At 46.5% G+C, this 14,988-nt stretch overlaps 1 protein-coding gene across 15 annotated transcripts in view; it reads right to left on the bottom strand.

The window, feature by feature from the left end:
- Window positions 1–14,988, bottom strand: part of TACC2 (transforming acidic coiled-coil containing protein 2) — a 227,539-nt gene that overhangs the window by 176,464 nt on the left and 36,087 nt on the right. For all 15 annotated transcript variants that reach the window (XM_043926874.1, XM_043926880.1, XM_043926884.1 and 12 more), the window contains one exon: window positions 6,568–6,680. In XM_043926874.1, coding sequence (XP_043782809.1) covers window positions 6,568–6,680 — 113 coding nt within the window. The remainder of the gene's footprint in view (window positions 1–6,567; window positions 6,681–14,988) is intronic.

Below are 14,988 nucleotides of genomic sequence, written 5' to 3'. Positions count from 1 at the left end.
CAGAGCTGTGACACTACCTGAAAGGGTCCGTCTTCCTTCTGTTTCCCACTATGTCTGACTTCCTCACCACAACCTACTCATCCACTGGAGCCCAAGTCCCCAGGCTCCAGGATTATTGGGTGTGTCCCCAGTGCCTTTCAGAAAAACAGGCCCCAAATGATTCCCAATAGACATTTAGTGAAAGAAAAACGTAGAGGAGAAAACAAGAGGGGGCAGGAGTTTAATGTATGCTAACTATCCCTGATTTCTGAGCCATACATATATATATAAATTAATATATAAATATAAACTTCACAGAAGAGCAAACAAAAGTCAGCTATGGTTACTGGCCTGAGAGTAACCCCTGGGTCAGTGTGTCTCAAACTTTATCAGGAGAGTCACATGGCCTTTTTATTAAACACAGATTTGGCGACCTCACCCCAAACCTACTAGAGCTGCCTCTTCAAGGGAGGGGGTCAAGAAACTGGGTATTTTAACTCACAAGAAGGTGAACCTGGTAGTCGATCACTATTTACAAATGTCCTGGCTGGAAACAATCACCCAGGGTGTTTATTCAAAACACAGATTCCTTGACTCCACATCTAGTGATTCTGATTCAGAAGGAGTAGGATGGGGCCTAGGAATTTATATACTTAACAAACACCTGGGTAAATTCTGTGATCTGAGAAGTCTGGAAAACACCGTCCCTTATGATTTCACTTACTGTCTTTCAATCTTTCACCCCAACCCTGATCTGTTCCTAAGCTCTTGAATATAGTTTTAGAGTCACACCACACACATACACGGAAGCAGCAGCAGAGGAATGAGCCAAGCTATCTGAGAATAACCTGTGTAAATAACTGAAGGCACCATGACGATATTATAGTGTTTGAGGACACAATGCTCCATCATCACCCCATTAACTCTCACTCCTCTCCACGCCAGGGGCCAGCTTCCATAAAGACCACACCAGCAGGGTTCCCAGGAAGCCTGATGGACTTTTCTTCAATGTGTCTAAAATTGATCACAGTTTCCCTATAGCAGTTCTCACTTTGGACATTCTAGTTTCTAACGTTGTATCCTTCTTTTAGGTTCTTGATCCAGAACCTTAGCATCTTCTTAGACTCTGTCTCCTCTGCCTGCATCCATATCATCTCCAGGTTCTGTGGGTTTGAACCAAGGAAGACTGTGAGGCCTTTCTGGGTACAAACCACTCCCTTGTTCCCTGCCTCTTGTTTGACCTTCCCTGAATTCCAAAGAGCAGAGTCAAGCAGCTAATGATTAGAACAATTGAGTCACAGGACTCCTGGTTCCTCCTGAAGGGATATAAATAAAAATATCCTGGTGGAGGATGGTGACTGCGTGCTGACCAAAAGCATGTTGACACCAGACTGGCTGGAACCAGAAAGCTGGTGACTGAGATTCCACAATCATCACCCTGTTGTTGATGCCAGTTGCTCAGTCATGTCCGACTCTTTGTAACCCCATGGACTGCAGCATGCCAGGCTTCCCTGTCCTTTACTATCTCCCAGAGTTTGCTCAAACTTATATCCATTGAGTCAATGATGCTATCCAACCATCTCATCCTCTGTTGCCTCTTTCTCCTCCTGCCCTCAGTCTTTCCCAGTATCAGGATCTTTTCCAATGAGTTGGCTCTTCACATCAGGTGGCCAAAATATTGGGGCTTCAGCTTCAGCATCAGTCCTTCCAGTGAACACTCAGAGTTGATTTCCTTTAGGATTGACTGGTTTAATCTCCTTGCTGTCCAAGGGACTCTTGAGAGTCTTCCTCAGCATCCGTTTGAAAGCATCAGTTCTTCAGTGCTCAGCCTTCTTTATGATCCAACTCTCACATCCGTACATGACTAATGGAAAAACCATAGCTTTGACTATATGGACCTTTGGCGGCAAAGTGATGACTCTGCTTTTCAATACACTGTCTAGGCTTGTCATAGCATCGCCCTGTTACCTATCAGCAACCTGCAAGAAAACTGTTCATGATCAACCCTCATCCATAATATTGCCTTTAAAATCCCTTCTCTGAAAGCCATCAGACAGTTCAGATCTTTCACGCATTAGATGCCCATTCTCCTTACTTGGTGGCCTGAAACTAACACTGTGCTTTCATTCAACACAACTCAGTGTCAGTGGATCGGCTTTGCTGCAAGAGCAGCAAGCAGCCCCGAGTGTAGTTCAGTAACAGGTTCCACCCTGGGATGGCTTCCCAGCCTCCATCCTTCTACTAAAGAGCATCCTCTAGGGCCCTTCCAGCCTCCCAGCTCCAGGGCATTAATCAGGTCCCAAATTCCTGGAACATTTTCCTTGCACGCATAAACCTTTGTTTAAATACAAACCAACCAACCACAAAGCACTTCCCCAGCTTCCTGTTACCTGCAGGATAAAATCTCAACCCTTGCCCTGACCTCCAAGTTCTCCTCATTCTGGCGTCACTTCTCCAGCCTTGTTTGTGGTGAACATCCACCCCCAGGTCTGGGCTCACTTCCTGCTCTGCCTCAGAGAGGGCCAACTGGGAACTCTGCCCCTACCTGGAACGGCCTCTACAGTCATCCCTTCGGTTCAAGTTCCCCAGGACCCCAACAGCACAGACCCACAGCTCACACAGCTCTCCGGCATAACGTAGTGCTTCTCAAGTGCGATCCCTGGACCAGTAGCACCTGGGAACTTGTCAGACATGCTCGTTCTCAGGCCTGGCCCCAGACCTACTGAATCAGAATCTCTGGAGGATGGGTCCAGCAACCAGGGTATTAACCAGCCTTGCAGGTGATTCTGATGCCTGCTCACATTTGAGAGCCAAAGAAGAGCAGTTAAGACTGCTGGCTGTTGAGTGTCCACTCTTCTTTCAGGGACAAAGCGGTGCCAGAAGTTTACCCAGGAATCTCTTAGGGACCCTCCTTGAGAAAGGTCAGCTATCTCTGAAATATTGCTTGGTGCCCGCCTCTGAGAATGAGCAAGTATGATGGTGAAGCACAGGAAATGGCCACTAGCTAAGATCTTCCTTAACCTGCCAAAACTGTAATTTCCTCTGGTGCAAATCTTATGGCATAGAAGGCAATGGCAACCCACTCCAGTACTGTTGCCTGGAAAACCCCATGGACGGAGAAGCCCGGTAGGCTGCAGTCCATGGGGTCAGGAAGAGTTGGACACGACTGAGCGACTTCACTTTCACTTTTCACTTTCCTGCATTGGAGAAGGAAATGGCAACCCACTCCAGTGTTCTTGCCTGGAGAATCCCAGGGACCGGGGAGCCTGGTGGGCTGCCCTCTGTGGGGTCGCACAGAGTCCGACACGACTGAAGCGACTTAGCAGCAGCAGCAGCAGCAACCTAATGGCTTCATTATCTGGCGAAAGATTGTAATGATAAGATCCATCATATTTCGAGTGTTCAAAAGACAAGGGTTGTTGGTACCCAAGGAGGGGAAGGGCTCCAAGAGACTGGACAGTGGAGCTGGAAGCAGTCCAGATGTGTTTCTAGGGCAGCTGTGCTCGAGGGTGGGCACTGTGAGCAGTAAGAGGAGCGGCCTAGGGTCAGGCTCGTCGTGGGTGGGGACCGGGGCTCAAGCTCAAGAGTCCGGGGACTTAGGCAGGGCGGAGCATCTGGGAGGCGGGGCACCCGGGAGGCTCCGCCTAGCCTCTGCACAAGTTTGGCCAATGCAGGGCTAAGTGACAACAGCGACACCCTGTGGCAAGTGGAAAGCAAAGCAGCCAAACTGAGGGGACTCCCTATTGGATGAAGAAAGAACCTTTTTGGGTATGTATGAAGCCGTTTTTGTGTATTCGAAGGGTAGAGAGCTTCCACGGGGATACTTTCTACCACTAGGGCTTGGATAGCATAGTGCTTCAAGCCTCAGTTTCTTCCTCTGGAGAGTAGAGATGACAGCTTGTGCAGAACAAATCTTTGGCTCTCTCTATATATATACACACACACATATATATATATACAGCAAGCAGGATCTTAGTTCCCCGGACCAGGAATTGAACCTATGCTCCCTGAAGGGGAAGCACAGAGTCCTAACCACCGGGAAACCAGGGAATTCCTTACCCCCAACCCCCCTCTTCGCTAATCATTGGCAATATTAACCTATGCCTTTCTGTTTATATTCTTCTCTTGCGTCCAGGTCCAGCAGGGCCACTGCAGTCCTTTCTGTTTTTTTCCAAGTAGGAAGCAGAAATAGTTTGAGGTCACTGGCTTTTTCTATCTTTTGTAAAAATCTGTAGTGTGTCCCTTGAAGAAAACATGCTGGCTATCTGTTGAGGGAAAAGGAGAAGATAAATGCATCCGAGGACGATGAGGAGAGAGCAGGGGAAGGTCATAGGAAGTAGGGAATCTCCCAGCCTCCCTCCCTGCTTCCTGACTGTGTCCTCAGGTTCAAGGTAGGATGAGCCCAGAGTGCCAAAGGGAGTAACCAGGGCTCCCAGCCTCGCCAAAGTTCCCCCTGTGCCAGCCTGTATCGTGAAAGCAGCATAGTCTTAGGGCCCGAGGGACAGCAGGGCCTGAACCATGGACATCTCAGTGATGACGGGGAGGGGCCAGGTGACAGTCTCAGCAGATCAGGTCAGGAGAGGGATTCCCAAGGACGGCTGACAGGAGCATTCCCATCAGCCTAGGGGAGTAAGGACTCAATTGGAAATGAATTCATTTAAAGAAAAAAAATTTCATCTTGTATGCATAGAGCATTTGGTGCCCCGTCTGCAAAATGAATGTCAAATGCTAGGGTGATCGTTACTGTGGATGCCAAGGGTGGCACGCCCCACTGAAACATCGCGCGGGGGAACCTGGGCTCACACTCTCTTCCTGTAAATATCCTGTTTCCCGGCTGCTTCTTGCTAGTTTCTGAGTTAGTGCAGAGCCCTGCGCGATAGACATGGGCACATTCATGGAGGAGAATCATGTTTTTAATCGCGAACAGAAAGTTGCTATTTTTGAGCTTGGTCTTAGAAGGCACCTCTTATGGTCAATTTGCATGCCAATTAGAGACAATTCGTCTTCAAGGCAAAGTTAATTGACTAAAGCTGAGGAACAAGAAATGAAAGACCTTTGAGCTGCTGTTACTCCCCAGTTCAGCTGGGACACAGGCCCCTGCAGGTAATTCCCAAACCTCTCAAGGAATCCCAGAACCACATGAAGAAGAGCTGGACATTGGGTATCAGCCAGCAGTGACTTCCCTTGTGTAAGATTCCAGATCATTCGATTCATGATCAGGGGGAGCCAATTTAGACTATCATCCAGTCAACTTAGAGCCAAATATTAAACCCTTTGTCCTGATGTTTTTTTAAGAAGTTCATGAAGGCGGAACAGCCATGGAACTCTGGGAAGCAAAGGAGGCTCCCATTCTGCAAAGAACTGAGATCAAAGGTGCCATTCAAGTTCATGCCTCTCTCAGCGAAAAAAGAACCCTCTGCCCCATATGATCATCATTTCCGTAAAGAAATTCAATGTTTATGCAAGACGTTCAAAGTGCCTCCCCCTCAAACCACATAATCAGTTGTTGTTCCGTTGCTAAGTTGAGTCCGACTCTGTGCGACCCAGTGGACTGCCTAACCAAAGCCACCCGGAAAATAACACCAGCAGGCGTGGAAATTCCTGCCACCAGGGGCCGCTCTTACTCACTCATGACCTCCCACAGTTCAAAGCCAAAGCAAAACAAGTTGCTCAAAGTGTTCAAGTGAAAAGTGATTGCAAAGCTTTTGAAACCCAAAGTCAGTGACGGGGACTTGGTGGTGGGTGGCGGGGTGGTGATGGAGCAGGGACAGTGTGTATCACTCAGTTTTGCATTTTTGGTCCTTGCAGCTTTTGTTCATTTGTTCCTTTAAGGCCTATAACCACAGCCTCCCAGAAGCTGGCTTCAATTTGTTCAGAAGGGTTTTTCTAACTAGATCATATGTTGAACTCACAGACAATTATTCATTGCTTCCAGTGTCCTGACCTGTGTCTGTTCTGGGGACAGAATGTTCACATCTGCTCACCCTCTGCTTCTGAATGATGCCAAACCTGTGGGTGCTGAATAATAGCCCCAACGGGGAAATCAGGACCCGATTGTGAGTCAGAATGAGAAACGCCTGACCAGTGGGTCACACCTGCACTGGCCGTGTTCCACTGTGGCAGGGGAGCCTTGTTGATTTCTGAAATTCATCCACCAGCCTCCCTGGGACTGGATGATTGCTCTTTGAATCCTCTGTCTCACCTCTGGAAGCCCACCTTGACTTCTGTCTTGGAATTCGGACTCCAGCTTCACCACAGATTAGCCACACCCTCCTAAGGCTCTTGGCAGCCTTCATCTTTTTTATTGTAAGTTCTGAGAACAAGGATAAAAGACCTGGAATGCTGTGGTATGGAAGCCTATCATTACTAATTGCATCTCTGGGCAGGAAAATATTAATTTTCCAATCAGGCAGGTCTAGGCAAATCACAAAGAGGTCTAGGAACCACTGCTTGGAACATCTCACCACCGACAACTACATCATGGATTTTAGGATAAAATTTCCAAAGCAAATGGAGCAAAACAAAAGCTGAGCAGGCCGAGAGCTGGCCACGCCTCGGGCTGGGTCACACCTCTGGACCTGGTCCTACCTGGGCAGGCCTCCTGGGTCCGCGCCTCTGGGTGCCTCCTCGGGCTTCCTTTCTCCTCTCTGACTGTTCCCGGGTGGTTGCACGGATTCTGGACTCCGCGCCGAAGAAGTCCTCTGGGCCACAAGAAAGAGAAATTGGAAAGGAAATCAAGCAGGAATCTTTGAAAACACAGACTTTATCAATAGGTCGCTGACCACAACACTGAAGAGCCAGGGGTGTTTTTGTCTGTCTGTTTGTTATTTTGCTTTACTGTCCATCTGAGCACTGACTGCCAGGCGCGGAGCGAGGCTTTGGAGGCACACGGTGAGCAAAGCCCTGCTCTCACCTGATGGAGGAGAAACACAGCAAACCAGCGATTTGAGCTGAGCAGGCTGACTGTTTCAGTAAAAAAACACACTGGGGACACCCCTCACACTTTGGGGGCCATCTGCTTCCTGGAGAAAGTGGGATATTGAATCTAAGATCTTAGTGCGTTTTGTTTGTGGCCTCACCTCGAGGAAAACACACTTCCTGCCCCTGCCCCACGGTTTGCACACCAGAATTCAGCTGGAAACCTGAAAAAAAATACTGGGGCCACCCACTGAGGTCTCAACCATTCTAAGAGTTGGTCATCATTTCTTAAACGGCACAGAAAACTTGTCTGCTGTTCAGATGATTTTTCAAACTAAAATGCAAACATTTAAAGCACAGTCAAAACATCAAATCATAGGATAGAAAGAGATGAGATGTTTTAAAAACTCAATTTAAATGATGCTCATTTAAGTCTGATACAATATCAGAAATGGGGGAAAGGACTTCTAGGAATCCCCAGCAGTATTCCTCAAAACAGTGGTTGTCTTCTTTTTTTTAAAACAACTTTTTATGTATTTATTTTGGTTTTTGGTTGCCCTGAGAGGCTTGTAGGATCTTACTTCCCCGGAGAATTGAATCCATGTCTCCTGCAGTGGGAATTGAACCCATGTCTCCTGCAGTGGAAGCACAGAGTTTTAACCACTGGACCACCAGGGAAGTCCCCAGTGGTTGTCTTTTGTCTTCTCAGCAGGGTTCCTGAACCCCCGCACCCCAAAACAACACACTTTTCTCTGGAACCAGATCTGCCTTCTTCTAAAGAACTGCTCTTCTGTCCCTCTGTCCCTAAGGTTCTCATGGAAACGTCAATCCTAGTGCCCCTCACCGCTGCCCATCCGGATGTGCACAAGACTCGGGTTAAGGCTGGTCCTTCCTCAGGACTCCCCAGAGAACCAGAGGGATGGTAAACCAGTCGCTGGCTCTGTTAGAACATGAACGCAAGAGTTACTGGCAGTCTGCCTCTGGCCATTGTGGAGGAAGGCAGGCTGCAGCAGAGAGTACAGACTCAGCTGGTAGAGAAAAGCCAAGACAAAATGTTTCCGCAGCTATTTCACTGAGTGGTTGGCTGTTTGTATTCACCCCGTTGTGTCCAGAGGTAAAGTATAAAAGATGCTTCAGCTCTCGAGGGCTCAAACTTTCCAGTGCTAAATAGGAATACTACATCAAAAAATCTTCATTCACTCTTGCTGAGACAGAATGAAGGGAAAGAGCACAACAATAATAACAACATCTGTTTATTGAGCATTGACTAAGTGCCTGGGTGTTCATTGGAAGGACTGATGTTGAAGCTGAAACTCCAATACTTTGGCCACCTGATGCAAAGAGCTGACTCATTTGAAAAGACCCTGATACTGGGAAAGATTGAAGGCAGGAGGAGAAGGGGACGACAGAGGATGAGATGGTTGGATGGCATCACCGACTCAATGGACATGGGTTTGGGTGGACTCCGGGAGTTGGTGATGGACAGGGAGGCCTGGCATGCTGCGATTCATGGGGTCGCAAAGAGTCAGACAGGACTGGGCGACTGAACAACAAACATATCCCTGTAGCTGATTCAGGCTGCTGTTCAGAGACCAACACAACAGTGTAATGCAACCATACTCCAACTAAAAATAAAAAATTAATGGTAAATCTTCTTCTGGGCTTATTTTTGATTTATCATCCCATTACTCAAATTTCTACATGAAGCCACTCCAGATAAAAATTTAAAGTATTTTGAGCTGTATTATCAGCACTTGTGCTGCTGTCTTAGAACAGGGGTTTTAAGAGGTTATGAATCTGGCCAAGATCACACAGCAGGGGAGTCTGGTGGACCTGATCCTCTCTGATTCCAAAGCCAGGGAGAGGCATCTCAGTAGAGGAGGGGAGCTGGGGTCGATTCCTCACCTAAGAGGGGAACTGTGGACCCCAGGCTGGCACGACCTCCATGCTGGCTGACCCAGTCCCTGTAATGAGCACCCTGCTCTGTCCTGTGGACCTGAGTCTTCTGATCTGTGAGTCCTGAACAGAAATCACTCTCTAGAGCAGTATCAACACAATACAAACTTCCAGTCACAGTAAATTCCAATTCCAAAGTGTCCCTGACTCTTCTGAAGAAGGCTCTTTATACCATCTTACTACCTTTGGGTGCCTGCTTTACCATTTAACTATGATGAGTCCAGAATCATAATACAGAGTGAGTGACATTTTCATATCAGGGTCCTGCATTTTTAAAAACTCTAACCCAATTCCTGCTTGTCTAACTGTCATACAGGTCTCAGCTCCAAATACCTTCTGCAGCCAGGCTTCCCTTTCAATCACCACATTATCTGCAAATAATTGAACAGATAAATCTCCTGCTCTTTATTCCAGGATCAAGGGTAATTTAAAGTAATTCTGGAAAGATATTGATGTGTCTAACAGCTCAGACAGATGCAAACAACAGATGGAATCAGGAGGCAGAGCTCTGCTCTCACCCAAGGTGGGGAGGGGACCACGCGCTGAATTTCCTCCGGCAAAGGAAATATGACAAGGACTCAGATTTGTCTTCAGAGAAGAAAACAGGGTAGACCTTTATCACTTTTCAGCCCCACCTGTCCTCCTCATAGAAAGCGAATCTGTGAGAAGAACGGCAGTTCTCTCCAGCAAAAACAGAGCTGATTGGAGTGAAACTAAAGGCAACTGTACCACCTACGGGGACAGCACACTGCACTGGGCAGTTATTCCACATCCTCTGGTTCTTAGAAAATCCGTGTGTGCTAGCAGGCAGGTAAAACACTGTTTTCCACTTCTCAGAAACAGAAGTGAAGGAACTTTTGCCAGGTCTCCTGCCTTGAAGTCCAATACTCTTTCCACGATAATAACAGTTACCCAATGCCTACATCGCATATTTTTTGGTAGAATAATCATAGCAGACATTCTTATGAACACTTTGTATGTGCCACATACAGGTCTCCACTGATTTTCAAGCTTGCTTTACATCACTTCTCTTTTACAAAAGACCTGTACATGTTTTTCCGAAACCCACGCACAACTACTGACTCCACGTGCTGCAACTACTGGAGTCCGCACGCCTAGAGCCCTGCTCCACAACAGGAGAAGCCTGTTCAACAATGAGAAGCGCATGCGCCGCATCAAAGATTAGCCCCCGCCCCTCCCCGCGACCCCCGCAATTAGAGAAGGCCCGAGTGAAGCAGTGAAGACCCCAGGGCAAACAAAAATAAATAAATAAACAATTTTTTAAAAAAGAAATCCCAAGGGGATTTTTGCTTTTATTGAAAAGGCACAAAGCAAAAATACCTTTCAGCATTTCTTTTGCAGCAAAGCTGGCATGGAGACAGCATGAACGCCTAGCCGCAGCGAGAGTGGCCCCGCCAAGCTCCTTGGCAGGGAGCCACACTCAACATCCCAGCAACAAGTCGCCATCTCTCTCTCTGAACTGTGTCTGTGAGCACCTGGGCTTTATCCAGTTTATTTTGTGCATCTATCAACAAGAGATGTCCTAAGGTAATCACTTCTTTGCTTTAAGCCATATCAGCTTACAAAAGCTTTCCTAGGAATTTTCTACATTCAGAAGGCGGACAACCGGGGTAGCCTGCACTATTGTTTTTAAGTGCATAACATATTTGAACTCATCCGGTTCTTACAACAACCCTATTTTACTGCTAAGATCACTTAGCACAGAGAGGTTAAGCCACTTGCCCCAAATCACACTATTTGGAAGCAGTGAAACCAGGACTTGGACTCAGATGGTTTGGCTCCAGAATCTGCACCCTTGACGCCCTGCCTTATGCTACCTCACCAGGCAGTGGGAATCCTATGACTCCCATCATCTTCCTGCCATGCTCCAAGGAACTAAAACAACTGGACATCTATGAACACTGTGGTACAGAGGCCTGGAGTCAATGCCCAGAATAGTCCCCTGGCACAGGGAGGCATTCCAGAAATACTTGTTGAATGTATGAAAAACAGATCATTCCTGTTTAGTCTGCTAGCCACTTCTGCAAATCGAGGGGCACACACTCGGGCCGTGGAGCTCTCACCTCTGCCTCACTTCCCGCAGTGCCTTTGAGCTCTTCCCTCCCCCGTCCCTCCCCCCTCCCCACCCCCACTGCTCCCCATCCAGTTTCCCCATCCTAGCAACAGTACTAAGGCCTGTTGCTTACAGGATTCCTAGGGGTCTGTTGTGTCAACAGGCGTCACTACAAAACAGGATACGTTTCTAAAGTTACCCCTTACACTTCCAAATAGCAGGCTGGAAAAAAAAAAAAAAAACTGGCAACGCTCCACATGACAAACAGACTTGTCAGGTTGCTTCTTCAAATCTTTCCTTTGCTGCCATTGCTTGAGTAAACAAACAGCCTTTCTTTGGCTCAGGAATACTCCAGAGCTCTGGGTTTATTTAAAAGCAGTCTTCAAACAGTCACAACTTTCCAGTCCTGAAAAATACACTTTACCCAAAGCTAAAGTGCTTCCCCACTAAAAAAGAAAAATTCCCCTGACCTTACCTCTTAAATAAGCTCCACCTCTCTGGACCACGGCTTACTGGTCATGCCAATAAAGAGGTTTAATTAACACAGTTAGATCATGACCAGGGTGTCTTGCCAAGTCGCCCACTCTTGGAATGAGCTTCTGGGGAGCAGTGTGACTGCAGGTGAATGCTGGGAAGTAGACCAAAGGTCATCCCCATGGCATGAGGAATCGGATTTCAGAAACAACTGCCGGGCTGCCAAATATGGAGGGGGAACACATGTTCTGCGCTAGGGCTGGTGGGCCGCCCATCTTCCCTGTCAAGCGAGGGCAGAAGCTTACACCAGTTCTGCTAGATCATCCCAACCATTTTTCACCTCTCCCGCTCCCCTTGCAGGCACTCTGTCAGGCCAAGAAGAGGGAGGCCCCCAGGTGGAATTTTAGGCTTCCCCAAATGGAACACTTTCTCATGAAGCATGGTGCAACATGGTAGGATAAATGAACGAGCTTTGGAGTCAGAGAGAGCTGGGTTTGAACCCCCACTCTACCCTGAGAAAGTGGAAAAAATAAGAGAATTGAGTTTGCGTGGTGGTTTGGGTGATTCCGTCTCATGTTCAGGAGTCTAGAATTCAGGTTGATACAGAAGATTTTAAAAGATAAGGTGTGGACCTCCCTGGCGGTCCAGTGATTAAGAAGCTGCCTGTCAACGCAGGGATACAGGTTCGATCCCTGGTCCTGGAAGATTCCACAGGCTGCAGGGCAACTAAGCCCACGGGTCACAACTACCGAAGCCCACACGCCCTGGAGCCTGGGCTTCGCAAGAGAAGCCACCACAGAGAGAAGCCCGCGCACCACAAGTACAAATAGAGAGGACCCTCTGCTTGCCACAACTAGAGCAAAATCTGTGTGCAACAACAAAGACCCAGTGCAGCCAAAAATAAATATATTTTTAAAAGATAGATGTATTATAAAATATATATATATATTTTTAAAGATATGGTATAAGATACTAACTTAGGGGAAGTTGAGGGAAAGGGTAAGGGAATTCTCTCTATTCTCTTTGCAATTTTTCTGTAAATCTGAAAATATTTCCAAATAAAACCTTTAATTAGAATAAAAGAGTCATGGTTCCTACCCTCATGGAACTCACAGCTTAGTGAATGAACGAGAGATAACATTCAGTGAATAATATCTGTCTCCCCTTCCTCAAAATCGTTGGCATCAAAAGTGGTAAGAATTAGCCCCCAAGGACCCAGGAACCTCAAAGATGCCGGAGTTCACAAGTTCTGACACCTGGAGCCCGAGGGGAGAGGAAAACCTTCGGGACTTCAAAAAACTGTTCAGTATTAACATCTTATCTGTGCTTAATATTTTAGTATCAATGTGATTTAAAGAGAGATACATAAGGTCAGAAAACCCAAATCATTTCACCCCAACCCCCAACCTGCCCGCCCCTGTGAGTGACGAGAGAACTCTGTCAATATGGAAGAGAAAAAAAAAAAAAAACCTGTCCAAATGGAGCAGAGTCCCTTTATTCAGAACTGGGGTTGTCAGATGGACTGTAATGTCCTGTGATTTTTTTTACATGATTGCACTTGAAATACAGATATAAATCTTATTTTTTGCTCCTCTAGGATTTCTTTAATACATCTATTCATTTTCATGCTAAAGTAGCATGACACTTGATTTAAGAATAAGGGTGCAACTGTCGGTGGAAATGTAAATTGATACAGCCACTGTGGAGAACAGTATGGAGATTCCTTTAAAAACTAGGAATAAAACTACCACATGACCCAGCATTCAAAAAACTAAGATCATGGCATTCGGTCCCATCACTTCATGGCAAATAGATGGAGAAACAAGGGAAACAGTGACAGACTTTATTTTCTTGGGCTCCAAAATCACTGCAGATGGTGACTGCAGCCATGAAATTAAAAGATGCTTGCTCCTTGAAAAGAAAGCTATGACAAACCTAGATGACATATTAAAAAGCAGAGACATTACTTTGCCGACCAAGATCTGTATAATCAAAGCTACAGTTTTTCCAGTAGTCATGTACGGATGCGAGAGTTGGACCATATAGAAGGATGAACGCCAAAGAATTGATACGTTTGAACTGTAGTGTTGGAGAAGACTCTTGGACTGCAAGGAGATCAAACCAGTCAATCCTAAAGGAAGTCAGTCCTGAAATTTCATTGGAAGGACTGATGCTGAAGCTGAAACTCTAATACTTTGGCCACCTGATTTGAAGAACTGACTCATTGGAAAAGACCCTGATTTGGGGATAGATTGGAGGCAGGAGGAGAAGGGGACGACAGAGGATGAGCTGGTTGCATCGCATCACCGGCTCAATGGACACGAGTTTGAGCAAGCTCCAGGAGCTGGTGATGGACAGAGGCCTGGCGTGCTGCAGCCCATGGGGTCACAAAGAGTCACACAACTGAGCGACTGAACTGAACTGATGACCCAGCAGTCCTACTACTGGACATATACCCTGAGGAAACCATAACTGAAAAAGACACATGCACCCCATGTTCACTGCAGCACTGTTTATACTAGCCAGGACACGGACGCAGCCTAGATGTCCACTGACAGATGAATGAATAAAGAAGTTGCGGTACATATATACAATGGAATATTATTCAGCCATAAAAAGGAACGCATTTGAGTCAGTTCTAAAGAGGTGGATGAACCTAGAGCCTATTATACAGAGTGAAGTAAGTTAGAAAGAGAAAAACAACTATTGTATATTAACTCATATATGTGGAATCTAGAAAGATGGTACTGATGAACCCATATGCAGGGCAGCAACGGAAATGCAGACACAGTGAACAGATGTGGACACAGTGGAGGGAGGAGAGGATGGGATGATTTGGGAGAATAGCACTGAAACATATACATCACCATATGTCAAATAGATAGCCAGTGGGAATTTGATGTGTGACACAGGGGGCTCAAATCTGGGGCTCTGTGATAACGCAGGAGGGTGGGATGGGGTGGGAGGTGGGAGGGAGGGTCACAAGGGAGGGGACATATGTATACCTATGGCTGATTCATGTTGATGTATGGCAGAAATCAATGCAATACTGTAAAGCAATTATCCTCCAGTTACCTTCTTCAGGGGAATCTTCCCAACCCAGGGATCGAACCCAGGTCTCCCACATTGCAGGTGGATTCTTTACCAGCTGAGCCACAAGGGAAGCCCCCAATTAAAAATAAATAAATTTAAAAAAGGATAAGGGTGCAAGAAAGCAACTATAGTCCAATAAAAATAAAAAAAGAACAAGGGTGCAGGAAGCCAGGTGCAGTGGTTCAAAGCCAAACTACAGTGTATATTTAGCCATAAGCCTTCAGATTCTCTGCCCCTAGTATCATATCTGGAAAAGAGGAATCATATTTACAGGGTTGCTTCGAAGGTTAAATAAAATAATATGTGTGAAGCACAAGGTCCAAGGCTAGATCATAGTAGACACTCATACATGTTAGTTATAATTATAAAGAAGAAACAGATTCAGAACTCATTAACTAGGAGCCCCAGTGCCTTTCTCAGATTGGAGTTAGAACAGTTAATCCTATTCTTCAGAAGCGGCATCCGGCCAAACCCGGAGCCATGCAGTTCACAAA

Source organism: Cervus elaphus, chromosome 15 (genome assembly GCF_910594005.1).
Source record: "Cervus elaphus chromosome 15, mCerEla1.1, whole genome shotgun sequence".
Lineage (NCBI taxonomy): Eukaryota > Metazoa > Chordata > Mammalia > Artiodactyla > Cervidae > Cervus > Cervus elaphus.
Note: the sequence above shows the minus strand (reverse complement) of the source record. Positions and strands in the feature narration are given on the sequence as shown.